We start from the raw sequence: 15,281 nt of genomic DNA, 5'->3' as shown, positions 1-15,281 counted from the left end.
TGTGTAGCTGTTATATTGCTCTACATCAAATTAGATTCAGAGAATTGAAGAAGAAACGCAAAATCAAATGTATGAAAAACAAGCAACTTATCTCTATTTTATATAAGAGTATTTAATTTATTGAGGAAACTCTCCCAAAATTCTCAATGAAATACTGATAAGACACCTTGAGCATGAGGGGCAGGGAGACAGCTGCCATCCAGACCAAATGAGGAGCCCATGAAACAGTGTTTTGCAGCCTCAAACTTGGACATTAAATTAACATGGACAACTAGAGCACCACTCTGTCAATCACTGATTCATGCACAGCAGACAAATGTTAGTTTCCCCGATCAGCTGGATTCTGCACTGAAAAGCCATTTTTCTACTTAAAAAGTAGTCTAAATTTTGAACTCAGCAGTTTGTTTCAAGTCTACCAGGTAGCACAACAGGGTACGATCTCTCACAGTGGCAAAAATGGAAAGCGAAGAATATCCCAAGTCTGAGCTTGTATGAACTGAGTATCATCCTCAAAGCAGGACGCAAAGAGAATCTTTGTAAAACCAGAAATTAAGTAGTGCTTCCTAATGCTAAGGACAGAGATTTAGGAAATCCTGTATCCAAGGTTATCTGTATCCACGACAATCTCTTTCTTCTTTTTTTTTTTTTTTTTTTTTTTGTATTAACAATTTAATGCACATTATAAGGTGAAGTGACAAAGAGTACAGCAAATGCTGAATTAGGGGAGCCATTTCTAATGGGATTTCAAATCTGATAACATGCAAATATGCTGGTTTCATTTCTTATATATTAAAGATATTCTGAAGATTAGGTGATATTGGAAAGAAGAAACTGTCTTCAGCTGATGTAAATCAGTAAGAGCTACAGAAGTAGGAGCTCAGCCCATTTCGAAATCAGTTGTCCCTTTCTCTCTCTCAAGCTTCAAATTCAAAACTACAGGTGATATTTGAACATTCAGTGTATGCACTTAGACCATAGTTTGCAAACAATTTCCTTACTGCCATCAAATTAGAGCAACAAGGCTTTGGTCTGGCTAATGGAGGATTCTGTAGCAGTTCTGAAATGTGATGTAAATGGTGAACTTGTTTCCTTTTTCTCCTGACATAGTGACAAATAACTCCTGCTCCTCACTTATGCCCACTTGGCAATCTACAGATTTCTATAATCTTTGAAACAGTGGACTTCTAGAAACGAAATTTGAAGTTTCTATGAAACGTTGCTGACACCACTAGTGGAAATTTACAGAACAAAAATTGTGCCTTGGAACAGTACATACATTTGTTGTGTGTTTCAAAGTGAAAAGTGAGTTGAGGAAAACCAGAAATTTGGGGTAAAACAAACAAACAAAAAACCAAACCAAAACCAAAAAGCAATGTAAGACAATCTCACATTTCAAATTCACAAAGTTGAACTTCCTTTGTTTTGTCTCCCAAAGAGCTGGGATGATGCCTGAAACTTTCGGAGGACTTCTTACTTTGAGCTGTTTTTTGTTTGTTTTTAATATCAAACCTGTAATCACACATCACCTGAATGCTCAGCAGCAAATACAGGAATCCACATGTACTTTTCAAATGAATATGCCGTGTCAACTCTTCTATACAACTCACCTTTTCATGTTTGTGTTTCTCTTTTTCTTTCTCTTTCTTTTCTCTCTCTTTCCTCTCCTTTTCCTTTTCCTTCTTTTCCTTTTCTTTGTCTTTTTCCCTTTCTTTCTTTTTCTTCTTCTCTTTCTTGTCCTTTTTCTTCTCTTTTGGTTTCTCTTTGTCTTCAAACAGTTTTTCAGGAAGCATTGGAGACAAGGAAGGTAACATGCCGGGAAGCCTCATGGCAGCTGGTGTGCTGAACAAGGGCAAAGACATTTCTTTGGGAGGTAACACAAGAGGTGCTGATGGAACCTTTATCTTATCTTCCTTACCCTTATCTTTAAGTTTCTCTTTGTCTTTCTTATCCTTGTCTTTTTTACCTTTCTCCTTCTCTTTCTTTTTATCTTTATGCTTTTCTTTTTCTTTTTTGGTATTGCCATCTTTCAACTTTACTTTTGTGTCCGTGTCCTCAAAGTCCTTTAGTTTGAATTTATAGGGATCAAGATCATCATCTTTGAGTAGCTCCTTCCACTGAAATTTCGCTTCCTTGTTTACTTCCTTGTCTTTATCTTTCTCCTTGTTCTTTTCCTTCTCCTTATTTTTCTCCTTGTTTTTCTCTTTATCTTTTTCCTTTTGTTTTTCTTTCTTCTTCATTTTTGTCTTCAGCTCTTTTTTCAGTTTCTTTTTCACTTCTACTGATGTAGCCAACTTGGTTTTCTCCTCATAGACTTTGAGAAGAGGCTCTGGAGTTGGCGGTGAAGCAGAAGGAGAAGAGAAGTAAGTGAAGTTGGTAGGTGGATTAGAAGGTGTCCCCATGTTTGCCTTTCGAATGACCTCATCAATCGAGTCATCCATTGTCCATGAAATGTCTGAGCTTGAAGTCCCACCTGATGGAGGTACTGGGGTTGCTCCTGCCTTACTGGTATTATTGGCAGAAACAGAAGGTTTAGGAGTTGTAGTCTCTGAAACAGAAAGTCTTTTTGGGCTGGTAAAAATCTCCCCTTCAGATTCAGAACCAGAGGAAAACTCAAAGGGATCAGGTTCTCGTTCTGCACACGCACGAGCAATCACAGCATCTATTGAATCATCAATAGTCTTGTCCATTACTGGTAATTTCTTAGTCTGGTTTTCAATATTTGGCTTGGTGACAGGCTCAGGTGTTGTCTGCGCTTGTTTTACTTGAATGTTTTCCTTTCCTATCTTGTCACTTAATGCAGCCACAGGGGTTCTGCTTGGTGTCTCAGGCTTAACAGGTGGTGGGGGAACATGAGCAGGAGCTTTTGGACTTTTGGGGCTTTTTGGGCTCTTGGCGCGACCTGGTGACTTTTTCTCTTTGGATCCAGTTTTTGGTGAACGTATGGGGCTTCCAGCAACCACTGGTGAGGGAGTAGTTTTAGGTGATTTTGTCTTTTGCCCTGGAGAACTTGTTTTGGATTTTGTTTTGGGTGCAAATGGCTTTGCCTCTATAGTTTTGGGCGCTTGCGGTTTTGCAATAGGAGCCAACATTGGTGGTTCTGGTGAAGGAGGGGCTAAGTCCGTACTGTCCTGAACATGAACTGGAGAAAGCATTGGTGGTACTTTTTGGGTATTTATTGAGCTAAGAGGCTCACGTGGCTCCAAAGCTCCATCCAGAGCATCACCTTTAGAAACAGATAGTTTGGGCCGTTTCACAGGTGGGAATTCTTCAGCTTCAGGACTTTCTAACGGTCTCTTGCTCAAGTAATTTTCATCATTAATTGCCTCGTCCTCTTCCATATCTCCCTCTTCTTCCAGTGGCACCTGCATGGCCTCTGCAGATGTCCCTCCATCGGTAGGCACCTGTTCCTCTTCCTCTTCTGTAACAAAGAACATTTACAAAAAGCATTAGGATAATTCAAAATGTGTTTTACAGAAACAAAAAAGCATCACAAGTTCCCAGGAATTTCAGCCCAAAAGAGAGAACTGGACATCCAACAGGCTCCTGCTGGTCTACGTGGAAGGAAAACAAGGTGCTTCTTCTCAGCAACAGCCACCATCACAACTGGCAGGTTTCCTTACCTCAAATCTAACACCAAACCCATGAGCACAGGACACGAGAGCATACCTCACCCATGGTGACAGACCTTTCACAGCAGGTCTGAAGCACCAGTCATGTATAAAAATGCCCTGATTAATTCTTACTGCATCAGTTTGGATTACATGAACCTGCTTCATTCATTTTAAACAAAGGAAGAGAGGCTGAAGTGGTTTTTGCTGTAACAAAGTGGACTGCAAAGTATACATCAAAGTAAAATTCACTGGAATTAGCTGTCTTGCTTATATATCACAGCATTTTGACGGTGGATTAACTACTAGGAAACTGTCTTCCTAAACCTGATTTGTTTTTCTTGAAGCGGCGCAGCCTGAAGGTTAAAGCAGAGGACTGAGCCCCGTTCAACCTGCCAGGTTCTTTTTCTGATTCTATCTCAAGAGCTTGCTGTATGCGGACATTATCTGTTACGATTATATGGAAACACCTCTGCATCGCGTGTTGGTTCAGGAGCGTGCCTTTGGAAGCCATCTCCTATCATCCCGTGTCACTCTGTTTACACCATGGAGTAATCCTGGAGTGCATAAGCTGGATTCTTGCTTTATAGAAACCAAAATGAAAGATATAATGCCAGAGGAACACACCTAAGCTCAAGCCACAAGTGGGCAGTCAGGCTATGAGACCAAAAAAGCCATTTTTTGAAAATAACACAAACCCCCAAACATGCCCAGTATGAACATCAGGCACCCACTGTTTCAAGCCAGTGTGGACATCACCTGTGTGGTTGCTCTGTTGTTTTTTTTTTCATTTTTTAATTGCAATTATTTGTTTTTTTCCTACTTCTATGACCATCTTCAGTCTTACATGTGTGACATTACGGTGCAGAGAAAGGAGAAAATTCACTTGAGATCTCTCAGAAAAGCCAGTGCAGGTTTGAGAATAAGAGAAACTCTGATCTCCTGAACCACAGTCAAGCACTTTATCCTTTTGGCTACACTTCCTCACTTCTGAAATGGAATTATCTAAGCAGGAAAAAGGATTTTTGGTCTGGAATAAGAACATCCACACCGGAGTTTTATGCTGCCACATTTCCACTGGTTGTAATTGCGTCATTACATCCACGCCGGTTCCATCCCTGCAAAAAACATATTATGCTAGCGGATAAAGCCCAGCTTCTTAATGAGCAGGTGGTTTTAGTGAAGTAAACACTGAGCAACTCGTAACACTAACCCTGTTTGGAGCTTCGTAAGACAGCATCTTTCTGAAATCTCTCTTTGGGAGGCATTTATTTTCAGGTTTTCCGTGCTGAGGTTTCTCTACTGTAATGTGTCAATGCTCTGATTTAGTAGAGTTGAGTTAAGAGCCCTGGGCTGCAGCACAAATCTTGCCAGCATCACAAATTAAGTAAAATGAGCTAGCAACTCTGGCTTTTGCCAGGGCCCAGAGGATTTACAGCAGCCAGCCCAGAGAGGAGACTTTGCCTGAGGATAAAGTCTTAGCCTTCCGTGAAAAACAGAAATGTTAGGGAGTTAGGTTTTGCCTGGCTGGGCACTGACATTACATTTCTGAAACAGCAAAGTTAGAGTATAACTGAGAAATCACTGTGGACCGAGCCTGCACCTGCTCTGTGGGAAAAAATTTGCTGCCAGATCATGGAAGTCATTTCAATCTCTGTTTAAGCTGTTGCAGAAATCAGCTCCCTTCATCTGCTCAAAATTGTTTTGGGGATGAAGAATTAGCATTCATCAGATGTCATCCAGCATCGGTTGCTACCGAGCAATTCCCTCCCAACCCCATTCAGTACTTAGTTTGCTGCGAAGAGTTTGTTTTCATTTTCAATTTTAAAGAGCGATAAAATTTAAAACAAACACCATACGGTAAAGCTGGGATTTAACGAAGTCTTCCGCCTTGGCCACAAGACAAAAAGCGTAGCCAAATTCAGACATCAGGAAAGACAGGGCTTGCACATCCACACGTTAGAGATGGAAACATAACATATTTTAATGTAAAAACCACGAGGATAAAAAGTAGTGTATCATAGTGACTAAACTGGATGAAAAGCTACTGCAATAGTAAAAAAAAACAAACTAGAAAAATATTACTAGAATAATTTCAAGATTTTTTCTAAAGATTTCTGCATGGTGCCTGCTTAAGCAGCCCCCCGGTTACACTGTGGCTCACCGAAGTGCACTGCAATATTTCATATTTTTGTAACTCCCTCCCATCCCAAGGTACTTCTCATGTTTTACCTACTCAGGATTGCCGAAAACGAGCAGCTGCCGGATCAAAAGCGAAAAAACAATTTTGGAGGAGGTTCGGAGAACAGGAACTGGAGCTTTGTACAACAAAAAAGGGCGATGCTTATTTTTTTTATAAGGCCAAGTAAAGCTAGCACCAGACCCGAGAAGTTTCTATGATCTCGTGCGGAGATGCCAGGGAAGGGCAGAAGAGGTTAAAGTGCAGTTTGGAGAGGTGAGAGCAGAAATCGGGGTGTCTTGGCTCCGAGCTTTCATGCGCATTCCTGCAAGCCACAAAGACAACTTAGCAAGGAAGCAGAAGCATTACCAGCCCTTTGCTAAGGACTTGGATTCCCCCAGACATCTGGAAAAAATTGCCTGGGTCAGTCCTGAACAATCCAGGGACTAAGGAAGTTCACGAGCACTTAACTACTGACACACATTCACCACTTTTCAGACATGCTCAGATGACAATCTGGAATCCTATCTTGGTCAAATGAAACCCAAATTTCTCTTGGAACAAGGCCACAGTCTGATCCTCGGCGAGGACTGGTTTTCTGCCAGACAGCAGCTTTCAAACCTGAGCCATTGCAGCTGTGGCCATGGCAAAAAAACAATAAAGCGCCTTTTTTTTTTTTTCCCTTTTTAATTAGAGAAAGTGCAATCTCTGTCTTAAATATAAGAGCTCTGGGCCCTTTTTTTTTTTTTTCTCCAGGAGGATTCATGATGGAGCAGGAACTGAGCATGGCAAAAACCATCAGCCTTTAAAGGTAATCTGCTTGACTCGGTGATGAGTATTTAAAATCGTGCGGCCACTTTGTCACCTTTGCCCATCTCATTCGGTACCGGGCACTTCTTGCTGTGCAAGCCTTTGTGCACCGGATTGCTTCTTAACCCTCTTTACGGCGATCTCTCCCTATCTCCGACCACCTTATTAATGATCCTCCTCTTGAGTTAGCATCTCTAGGTCAAACGGATATCACCTCGGCCATCTGCCCTAATAACTCTCTCCTGTAATGAAAGGAGACTGGAGCTGTTTGGAAGGTTTCTCAAGATAACGGATACATATATATTTTTTTGTTGTTGTTAGAGAAAGCAGTGCCGGATCAATATTAATGCTCACGTTCCTAAAGCTTTACAGAGCAGTTGTTTATTACGTCGGCTGTCCCCATATGCAGAGCCTGGGTTCAAAGGAGGCACCACGATCCAGGAGGGGCGAGCTTGGCCCCAAACATGGATTTGCTGCTGCTGAAATAAAACAAGCTGACAGGCACGAGAAGAGTGGTTATTAAGACAGCATTTTGTTCCGGAGTGTATCAGAGGCAATATGCAGGACGGAACTTCCACAAAAGGATGATTTTGAAGTTCAGGTGCACGGAAAGGGAGCAAGGAGTCCGTCCCTCTCCGGGTGCAGGTCTGCAGCACGAGCTCGGGCAGGTCACACCGCGTGCTGCCGCCTCCCCATCTGACAAGTGATGATAATTTCACCTTGCAGAGCTGTTGTAAAAGCTGAATTTGATAAATATGTAGCTCCTCGGGATAGCAGGATGGAGAACATTAGAATCTGAAATGCAAGCAGCGGGGATCTGTCACCACTTTAAATCCTGGAAAAGCTTTTAAAGCTGAACAGATCAGGCAAGAAACCGAAACTCCTGCACCTTTTTAACGAAAAACCACTAAAGCAGCACAAAATTTCCTTCTTTGTACACCGTGTTCCTGTAGCAGCAGGGATTCCAAAACCAAAGGCTTATTGAATATACACCTCCTTAATTTGGCCATGGCTTGGTTTCAGGACAGCAATACTCAACACTTTGGTAATGAACTTCCAAGTTCATGACGATTTAGGGACTATTTGTCCCTACATCTGACACAGGAACAGAAGTTCTGTGATTATGGCAGAAGAAGTAACGCAATCACCCATAGCACACAGTGGTTCTTCCCCGGCTGCCCCATTACAGGAGGCTCGCTGCTCTTTCAGCAACAGGTCAGATGAAAGGAAAAGCAGGGAAAAATCTGCAAAACTCTTCTGATTGAAGAGAAAGGCACCTATGTACAGGTATTCTTCAAGCCAGAAAAACTATGACACACATATATATATCATAAAATATACAGAAAATTAAAATTGTCATCATCTTGGTCATTACCAGACCTTTTCTCGATACCTTTAGAGACAGCAGTCCAAGCACTTACAATTAGAGAAAGTCCTAAAGAACATGATCTGTCAGCTGGTATTTAATTTAAGCAAAGCTCCAGCCTCTCTTCTGGAAATTGGATTAGTATTTCCCTAGGTTACAGGGTGGTGGCAGGAGAAAAGCATCCCGCTAAGACCTGGAGACCAATGAAGGATGCAGTACCTCTGAGCACAGGATGATGTGGGCAGACCTGCTGGCCTCACCTGGACGCCACTTGCTGAAGAAAGCACAACGAAATATTGCTAACAGCAACCTCTGAGCTTCAATGCAACGACTAACATAGAAAATGCACAAAACTCTGGCAGGAAAAGTTTCTGTGGAAGCCAACTCTTACTGTTATAGAAAAATGAGGTTTCAGCATTTTGTATTTGATAATAACTTTACTATGCCAGACGAATATTATCAGCTATCTGAGCTAACCCGCTGGATGCATCTCTGGATGAGCTGTTACTTCCATACAATCCACACATGCTTATTTTCAACAATTACATCCCTTACATAACCTTTATTTTTAACAGAACTTGAACTTTTTGTTTTCTAGAGGAATGTAGAAGCGCCAAATATAGACCAGCCAGTAGGTCTCATCCAGTATCAGTTGGGGAATTTCCTTCTCACACAGTTGTGCTTATATCTGGTCCCTGAATCCTTCTGCCTCGATATGGAATTTGTTTTTTAAGGAAACTTTGGACACAGGAAAGGGCACAATGTGGCAATGCCTATACTGAAATCTTAAATTCATCCCTCTTTCCAAGCACGGATGTCAAGCTGAAGATTTTATACATAATCCAGCTCAGATTCCCAAATACAAGAAAGTGATCCTTCCCACCTCATTATATGTAACTTTCCAATGAAAAAATACCATATACTTTCCTTCAGACTTCAAACTTTCCTTTTACTTCAGACCAAAATAATTTTCCTATTGTCTAGGTAAAGCATGAGATTAAGCTAAAAATATCTTTTGGGAAATTGTAAGGCACTAAATCAAGAGCTTAATATCCCTACCATATCCTAATAAGTAGAGGCTTTTGACTTCTGCTAACAGTGAAAGGACTTTTTCTTATGCCACGATAGGGTGCATCTCTTTACCTTGTAGTAACAATGGCTTTTCCCCAAAACAAACAGAAAGCGTGCTTGTAGTCTGTAAAGGAAATTGATGCAAGAGCAACAAAATTCAATCCTGATACCCTACAGACCAATATCCTGATACCCTAATGCAAAATGAACACACTACGATACCTGCAATGCATTTTGAGTCTAAAATGCTGGATTTATATACAGAACTTCTCCGTCACATGAAGACAACTAATCACTGATGTGACTTGTTCACCAAACAGGTGATGCACTGACACATTTCTCTTGTGCCCTATAAAGGAGATCAACCAACCTATTACCAACCCTGGGCATTTTCCAATCAAGTCTTTGCCTGGGAAGAGTGCTGGTAATATTGCACCACAGCAGGAGCTCTTTTTCCACGTGTCTCCAGTTTGACCACTGAAATTGCCATTGAGTTCATTCCAGTTCATTCTCGGTTATGTTCTAAAACAGAGAAACCACAAATGTATTTGAAAAATAAAACTCAGAGCTTTCAGGTGTGGTTGGTGACTTTGCCGACAAAACTGAAAGATGGTAAAGAGGATGTCAGAGGTGCCTGAAGTTAAGCATCCAGACTCGTGAGTCGTATTTGAGATTTTTGGACCAAGTGGCCTGGTGGCTTCTTCAACAACCAACATGAACCTGGCTGGGAGGTGTTCAACAGGACTGACAGGCTTGATGTATACTTTCATGAATAACTCCAAAAGCAGTTCTCAATGAATAACTCCAAAAGCAGTTTTCAACCTGTCCAAAAGCTACACGTGGTTAACAAAACTCCCCTCCGTCCCTAATGATGAGATCTTGAAATCCAGATGATAGCCATAACCTGGCTCAGGACAGGTGAATTTCCAGACCTCACAAAGCAGTTACCTCTCCTCTCTGCTGAACAACTGCTTCACACTCTTCCTTAGGCATTTTTTGGTATGAAATCATTGAAGAAATTCAAGTTTAGACACCAATATGAGAATAAGAAATCCAGAATTCACCAGAAACAAACCATGGCTACTAAAGCCATAGCTCTACATCACAGGATTGCTTTAAAAAGGTACAATCCCATCCCCTCTTTTGTCCTGGATCAAGCATGTAGGCAAAAAAATGGGGAACTAATCCAGGCTGAAATAAGAAAGATGATCTGTTGGTTTGAACTCAAATGATCAATCTGGTCTGTGATGTTAACATGCAAACTTTTGGGCTAGGGAAGTCTGGAGAGAAGTCCTACACCTCCCTTCTTCTATCATCACCCTCCTCCATAGTGAACTGACTTAACCGTCTAACTCAGATGGAAATATATCTGGGGGGGAATTAAAGAGAGAAAATATATTTTCTGTCCAGTTGGCAAAGTAAAAAACCCGTCTCGGGCTCAAGGGTGTGGGAAAGAAGAGGATTGAGGAGTGGAGCATCCCTTGGCGGCATCAGATCTTGGCTGAAGGAAGGGTAAGATGTGCAACTTTAGCTTCCAGTGCTGCTCTGGGATACTGGATGCCAAGAGAAAAAAAGCACTTTTTAATACTTACTAGCGGAGGTCCTCATTATAATACTTTACATTTAGAGTATGCAATGTTTATCAAGCCAAACTACCCAGGATTCTTAAAACGACACACCCAACTTCCTGCTGAAGACAGAAAAACACAGTTGGCAGATTGTTATCAGCTCACGGTCTCTCTCTCTGACCCGACAAAATATCAGTCCCGCATTTGGGCTGCACACAGCAAGCAAACTCCTGTCTACATGCAAAGAGGGAGACTTTATTTTTTCTTTGACTTCTTACTAGTGGATCAGCGGTTTGTGTAGATCCCGTATACAAATAAATGCATGTGCATGGCAACGTTATGCTAACGTGGACGAAGCTGTTGTGAAGCCTCTGGATGTAAAGCAAAAACAACCACAGAAGCATCTTTAGGAAGCCATTGAGCGAGACCACGTGTGAGAACGTGGCGCGGCGGTGGGGCAGGCTTTTTGTGGTCACCTTGGTGCTGCTTTGCCTCACCTGCGACGGAGCCTCTCCCCTGACAGCTGCAGGAGGGAGGGTGCTACGAGATCCCAGCGTGGATGGGGGGAGAAAACCTCCCCGTGACAAAATCTGGACAAATCTGCGTGCTTTTTTAGCATGTTTTTTATCATCATGGATGTCCGGTCCTTACCAGGGTGGGGAACTTTCCCGGGCGCATGCGTGCAGGAGTGGAGATTTTCTCTGCAAAGGAACATTTGACTTCCAAAAAATGAAATTATTAGCAAAGACGAGGTAATTAGGCAATGACAATTCACACAGTACAACCAATCAATAACACAGTACATTAGCAAGACTGACAGAGGTGTGAAGCTGATCTGTTATAAATGGCTATATACTGACCTGGAAAAATGCAGCGTTTCCCTAACATTCGGCACAATAAAAAACTAAAATGCTATATAAGCAAGCCAACCTGAAATGACACCTAGTATTATAAATGGCCTAATCTATATGTTAATACTGTTGTATCACATAACTGCAGCAAGACTAAGATAACAATATGACTTTGGGGTTTCTATGGCTACATCCTGGGCTAACGTGCCTGAAAGGCCTTGCTGCTGACACCACACAAGCTTTCTGAGTGCTTCTCTTTGGTTATTTATGATATGATTTATGATAACGACAACATCTCCTATTTTCTCCACTCGTCAGATACAATAAATTGCCATCGTTAATCACCGTTCTTGCTTCGGCTATGATTACAATAGTATAATAGGGCCTAGCTATGGTAATACTGTGTATTAAGGAGTTTTTCCCCCCTTTAAAGACATATGCACAAGTAGATCTTTGTAGCCAGCGTCGGTACCTATAGCATTTTCATAATCTCCCCGTGAGTATTTCTGGGCAGGATTTCTGTTACAACCAAGACTCTGCACCGCTCCCCCTGCAAAGATCAAATTTGTGATCTAAAGACTCCAAATCCACGCAGCATTATCTGTATCTGCCAACTCTCAGATGTAATATGAGGGGTTTATACGTATTTTTTTCGTGACAAAAGGGAAGCAGACGGTCAGTCTTTTCACTTTGCACCCACATATCTAATCTTTCTGGCTGAGCTTTCCAAACCAGCTTTTCAAGTATCACAGATCTCAGCGAAAACAAATACACTGAACCTACATAAACATTTTGAAGGTTTTTACAGTGCTTTTCCTTCTCTATATTGCTGTTCTGTGTAAGAAAATATACGGTTCTACCTTTAATAAATTCCCATGCTAAAAAAAAAAAAAAAGACTTTTACAAATATTTTACGAAGCAACTATTTGTACCTCCCAGCAAAGGCACACTGTAGGGATTTATTACTCTGGGCTACCTGTAGGACCATATGTAAAGGCACAATATTGACCAGTGTAGGGAAGATGTCCGAGGTGTAAGCAGCAGCATGGAAGGAACAGGAATAGGAAAAAGGTGTTTTCCTATTGACAGGTCAGCTCAGCTCAAAATCCCAACCCTGAGGACGTGGCCATCAGCATGCTAAGGGTGGCACGAAGTCCCCACCAAGAGAGCACCTCCACCAGCTTCAGCTTGCCATCAGCTGTAATTAAGGGCATCCTCCCATGACTTGCTTTATGTCCTCAAAAAGTAAATTTCGACTAGTTTGAATATTAACGTGCTCTATACTTGCTCACATGATGGAGATTCTGCAAAAATGCTTGACCAGAGGGAAGCTTTGGCTCAACCCTAGTCAAAGACCATCACCACTCCCATTAGGCAGGGCAAAACCACAACTTTGCCATTGTAAAAAAGGTGAAGAAGGTTTAAATCCCCTTCAAATAACTTTTCACTTCAACTCATTTGGCCATTAATTGTCCTTCTGCTCCTTTTCCTATTGTGCCTTACTTGCAATTGCAAGGGCACGTTCAAAGCCAAATGGTGAGCTGCTCAGGGTGAGAACCACAATGGTATTTTTTAAGGTGCTTTGGTTACTTCTGGGCACTGGAAAAAAAATATCTGAGCATGTATATAGAAACTCTTCCTTACATTTGATTGTTTTCATTGGATAAGAAAGGGAAACGGAGCATTCCACAGCTAATCAAGAATATTTTATAGAAGATGAGAAAGACTGGGGGAGAGGGAGAAGTTTATTTTCAATATATGAATTGAGCTAAATAAAGATGTCAACCAGATGCTGTGCTCTAGAATAAACGGGAAGAAGTCCACTACACTGTTGGACAAAACCCTGATCTTCAATATCTATCCACAGGGGCACAGATGAAAATACATCACTGAAATTTAAAAAAAAATAAAACCAAACCATCCTACCAGGAACTAGAAATTCCCACTAAGGCTAACAGAGTTACGACATCTGCAAAGTCAGAAGAAGGCATGTGTTCATCCTCTCTCTTAATATATGTACACATGCCACACGTAGAAGTGTTTACCAGATGTTCATGGTGCTGGGAACTGGGTATAAAACTTCATTAAGGACACCAGCAGCAGTTAGGGAAACTTTTGTCATCCAGAGCAACATGTTTATTCAAGCAAATGCTAACTCAGAAATACATACGTGCTTCCAGCTTAGGATTTTGGCTGAGCAGCCTCCAAAATCTCCGTGGGTTTGTGCTGACAAGGCACAACGCGGGACCTTGGCGCTGCGTGCTGGCAGCGTGCGTCTCGGCACAAACGTTTCCCCCCCCCATTTGCTGGGAAGAATTCCGAGCTACAATACGAATCCCATAACAAATCCAATCTTCTTGATCTAGCAGAGAAGGAAATCACTGATGATAAGGCTTTAATAAAGCTTGACAAGCCTCAAAATTAAATTTGCTGGGAAGGGTTCACCCCCGGAACGGATACTTTCAGGCGGTCTTCACGAAAGGAGCCAAGGAAAGACTTAAAGAGAGGAAAATGTTTACTTTAAGAGTTTTTTTCCTTACAGCTACAAATCCAATTAGTGACTCTCTTTGTCTCTCAGCCTCTCTGCTTGGTTCTGTACGGGAACACGCCTGTCCCCCTCCCTCTGCAACCCTGCCCTGCCAAAGGTGCCCGTCGGAAGATGGAGAACCCATCAGGCTGTGTGAGCATGGACCCATCGGGGCAGCCCTGCGCTGAAGTCAGGTTCAAGATGCTGCTGTCAGCAGGGCTGGAAAAAAACATGCCAGGAGAGCATGGGGTGACGGTTCCGAGTCGTAATTCTGCAGGCAGCTTCCCATTTCGGCACGCAGCCCCGTTCAGGAGGCTGCAGGAGAATTTAAACCACATCCAATTTAAAACCCGTGTTTTTTTACGGTGACCTTATAATTTTTCAGGGACGGCTGCTCAAATCTATTGCTTCTTTCTGCAGGACCTCATGGATCACAGCAACATCTTCAAATAAATCTCACTTCCAAGGGAGCTCAGAGGCTTAAAACTGAGCAAGGCAGGCTACTGGGCGCTCCTACAGAACGAGAGCTGCTTGGGGGACAACTTGAAAGAGAGAAGCCTTTTGCAAAGCCACCGGTGCAGTCACAAAACAGCCCTGCAATCCTGCAGTTGCTGCAAGCCTTTGCAAGATGACTGAGCTAAGCAAAAAGCAGTGCATAAACCAGAGAAAAAGAATTGAGGGGAGATTCAAAGATATCAGTCTTGTATGTACCCCAGGAGAACTGGGGTGATGATTACATGAAGGAGAAATGATTTGTGATATGCTCCTTTTGGATGCAAGAAATGATGCTTTTACGGATGTCTGAAACATTACACAAGTTTCAGAAGATTGTCTAATTTTAGAAACTTTGGATTTTTAAATAAAAAAATAAAATACAGTTTTGACAACCACCAAAAGCCAACGTTGGGTGAGGCTTAACCCACTCTTCAGCGTGCAGCAGCCTTCGTTTTGGTGCAAACTCTGCCCCAGCCAATGACCTTGGCGAAATTCTTAAAAGTAAACAAAACAAAACCAAAACACGCACACAAAACCAGGACCTCAGGCTCTGAAGCTATTTTAGAATTAACTTTGAATAATTGTCCCACAATAGGAGTTTTCTTGATTAATTGCTTAAGATAAGGCCTCCTTTTCCTTGCTGGCCTCCAGTGACTCCCTCCACTTCCCATAATCACTTTTGCCTCAGTCTTCTGCTCGCTGGGAACCGCTATGAGAAAAATCAGAGATACACCAACTCCATTACCTGAGGATTAGCCAAGAGATAACCCTATGTATTCCATTACTGACCATTATTTGAGTAATTA

The 15,281-nt window shown here is 42.0% G+C and overlaps 1 protein-coding gene across 1 annotated transcript in view; it reads right to left on the bottom strand.

Moving 5' to 3' along the window:
- TAF3 (TATA-box binding protein associated factor 3) overlaps positions 1 to 15,281 on the bottom strand; it is a 112,624-nt gene that overhangs the window by 24,517 nt on the left and 72,826 nt on the right. The window contains exon 3 of the mRNA XM_032201054.1: positions 1,608 to 3,418. Within this exon, the coding sequence (XP_032056945.1) occupies positions 1,608 to 3,418 (1,811 nt within the window). The remainder of the gene's footprint in view (positions 1 to 1,607; positions 3,419 to 15,281) is intronic.

Source organism: Aythya fuligula, chromosome 1, assembly GCF_009819795.1.
Source record: "Aythya fuligula isolate bAytFul2 chromosome 1, bAytFul2.pri, whole genome shotgun sequence".
NCBI classification, from domain to species: Eukaryota; Metazoa; Chordata; class Aves; order Anseriformes; family Anatidae; genus Aythya; species Aythya fuligula.
This window is presented reverse-complemented; position numbering and strand designations above follow the sequence as displayed.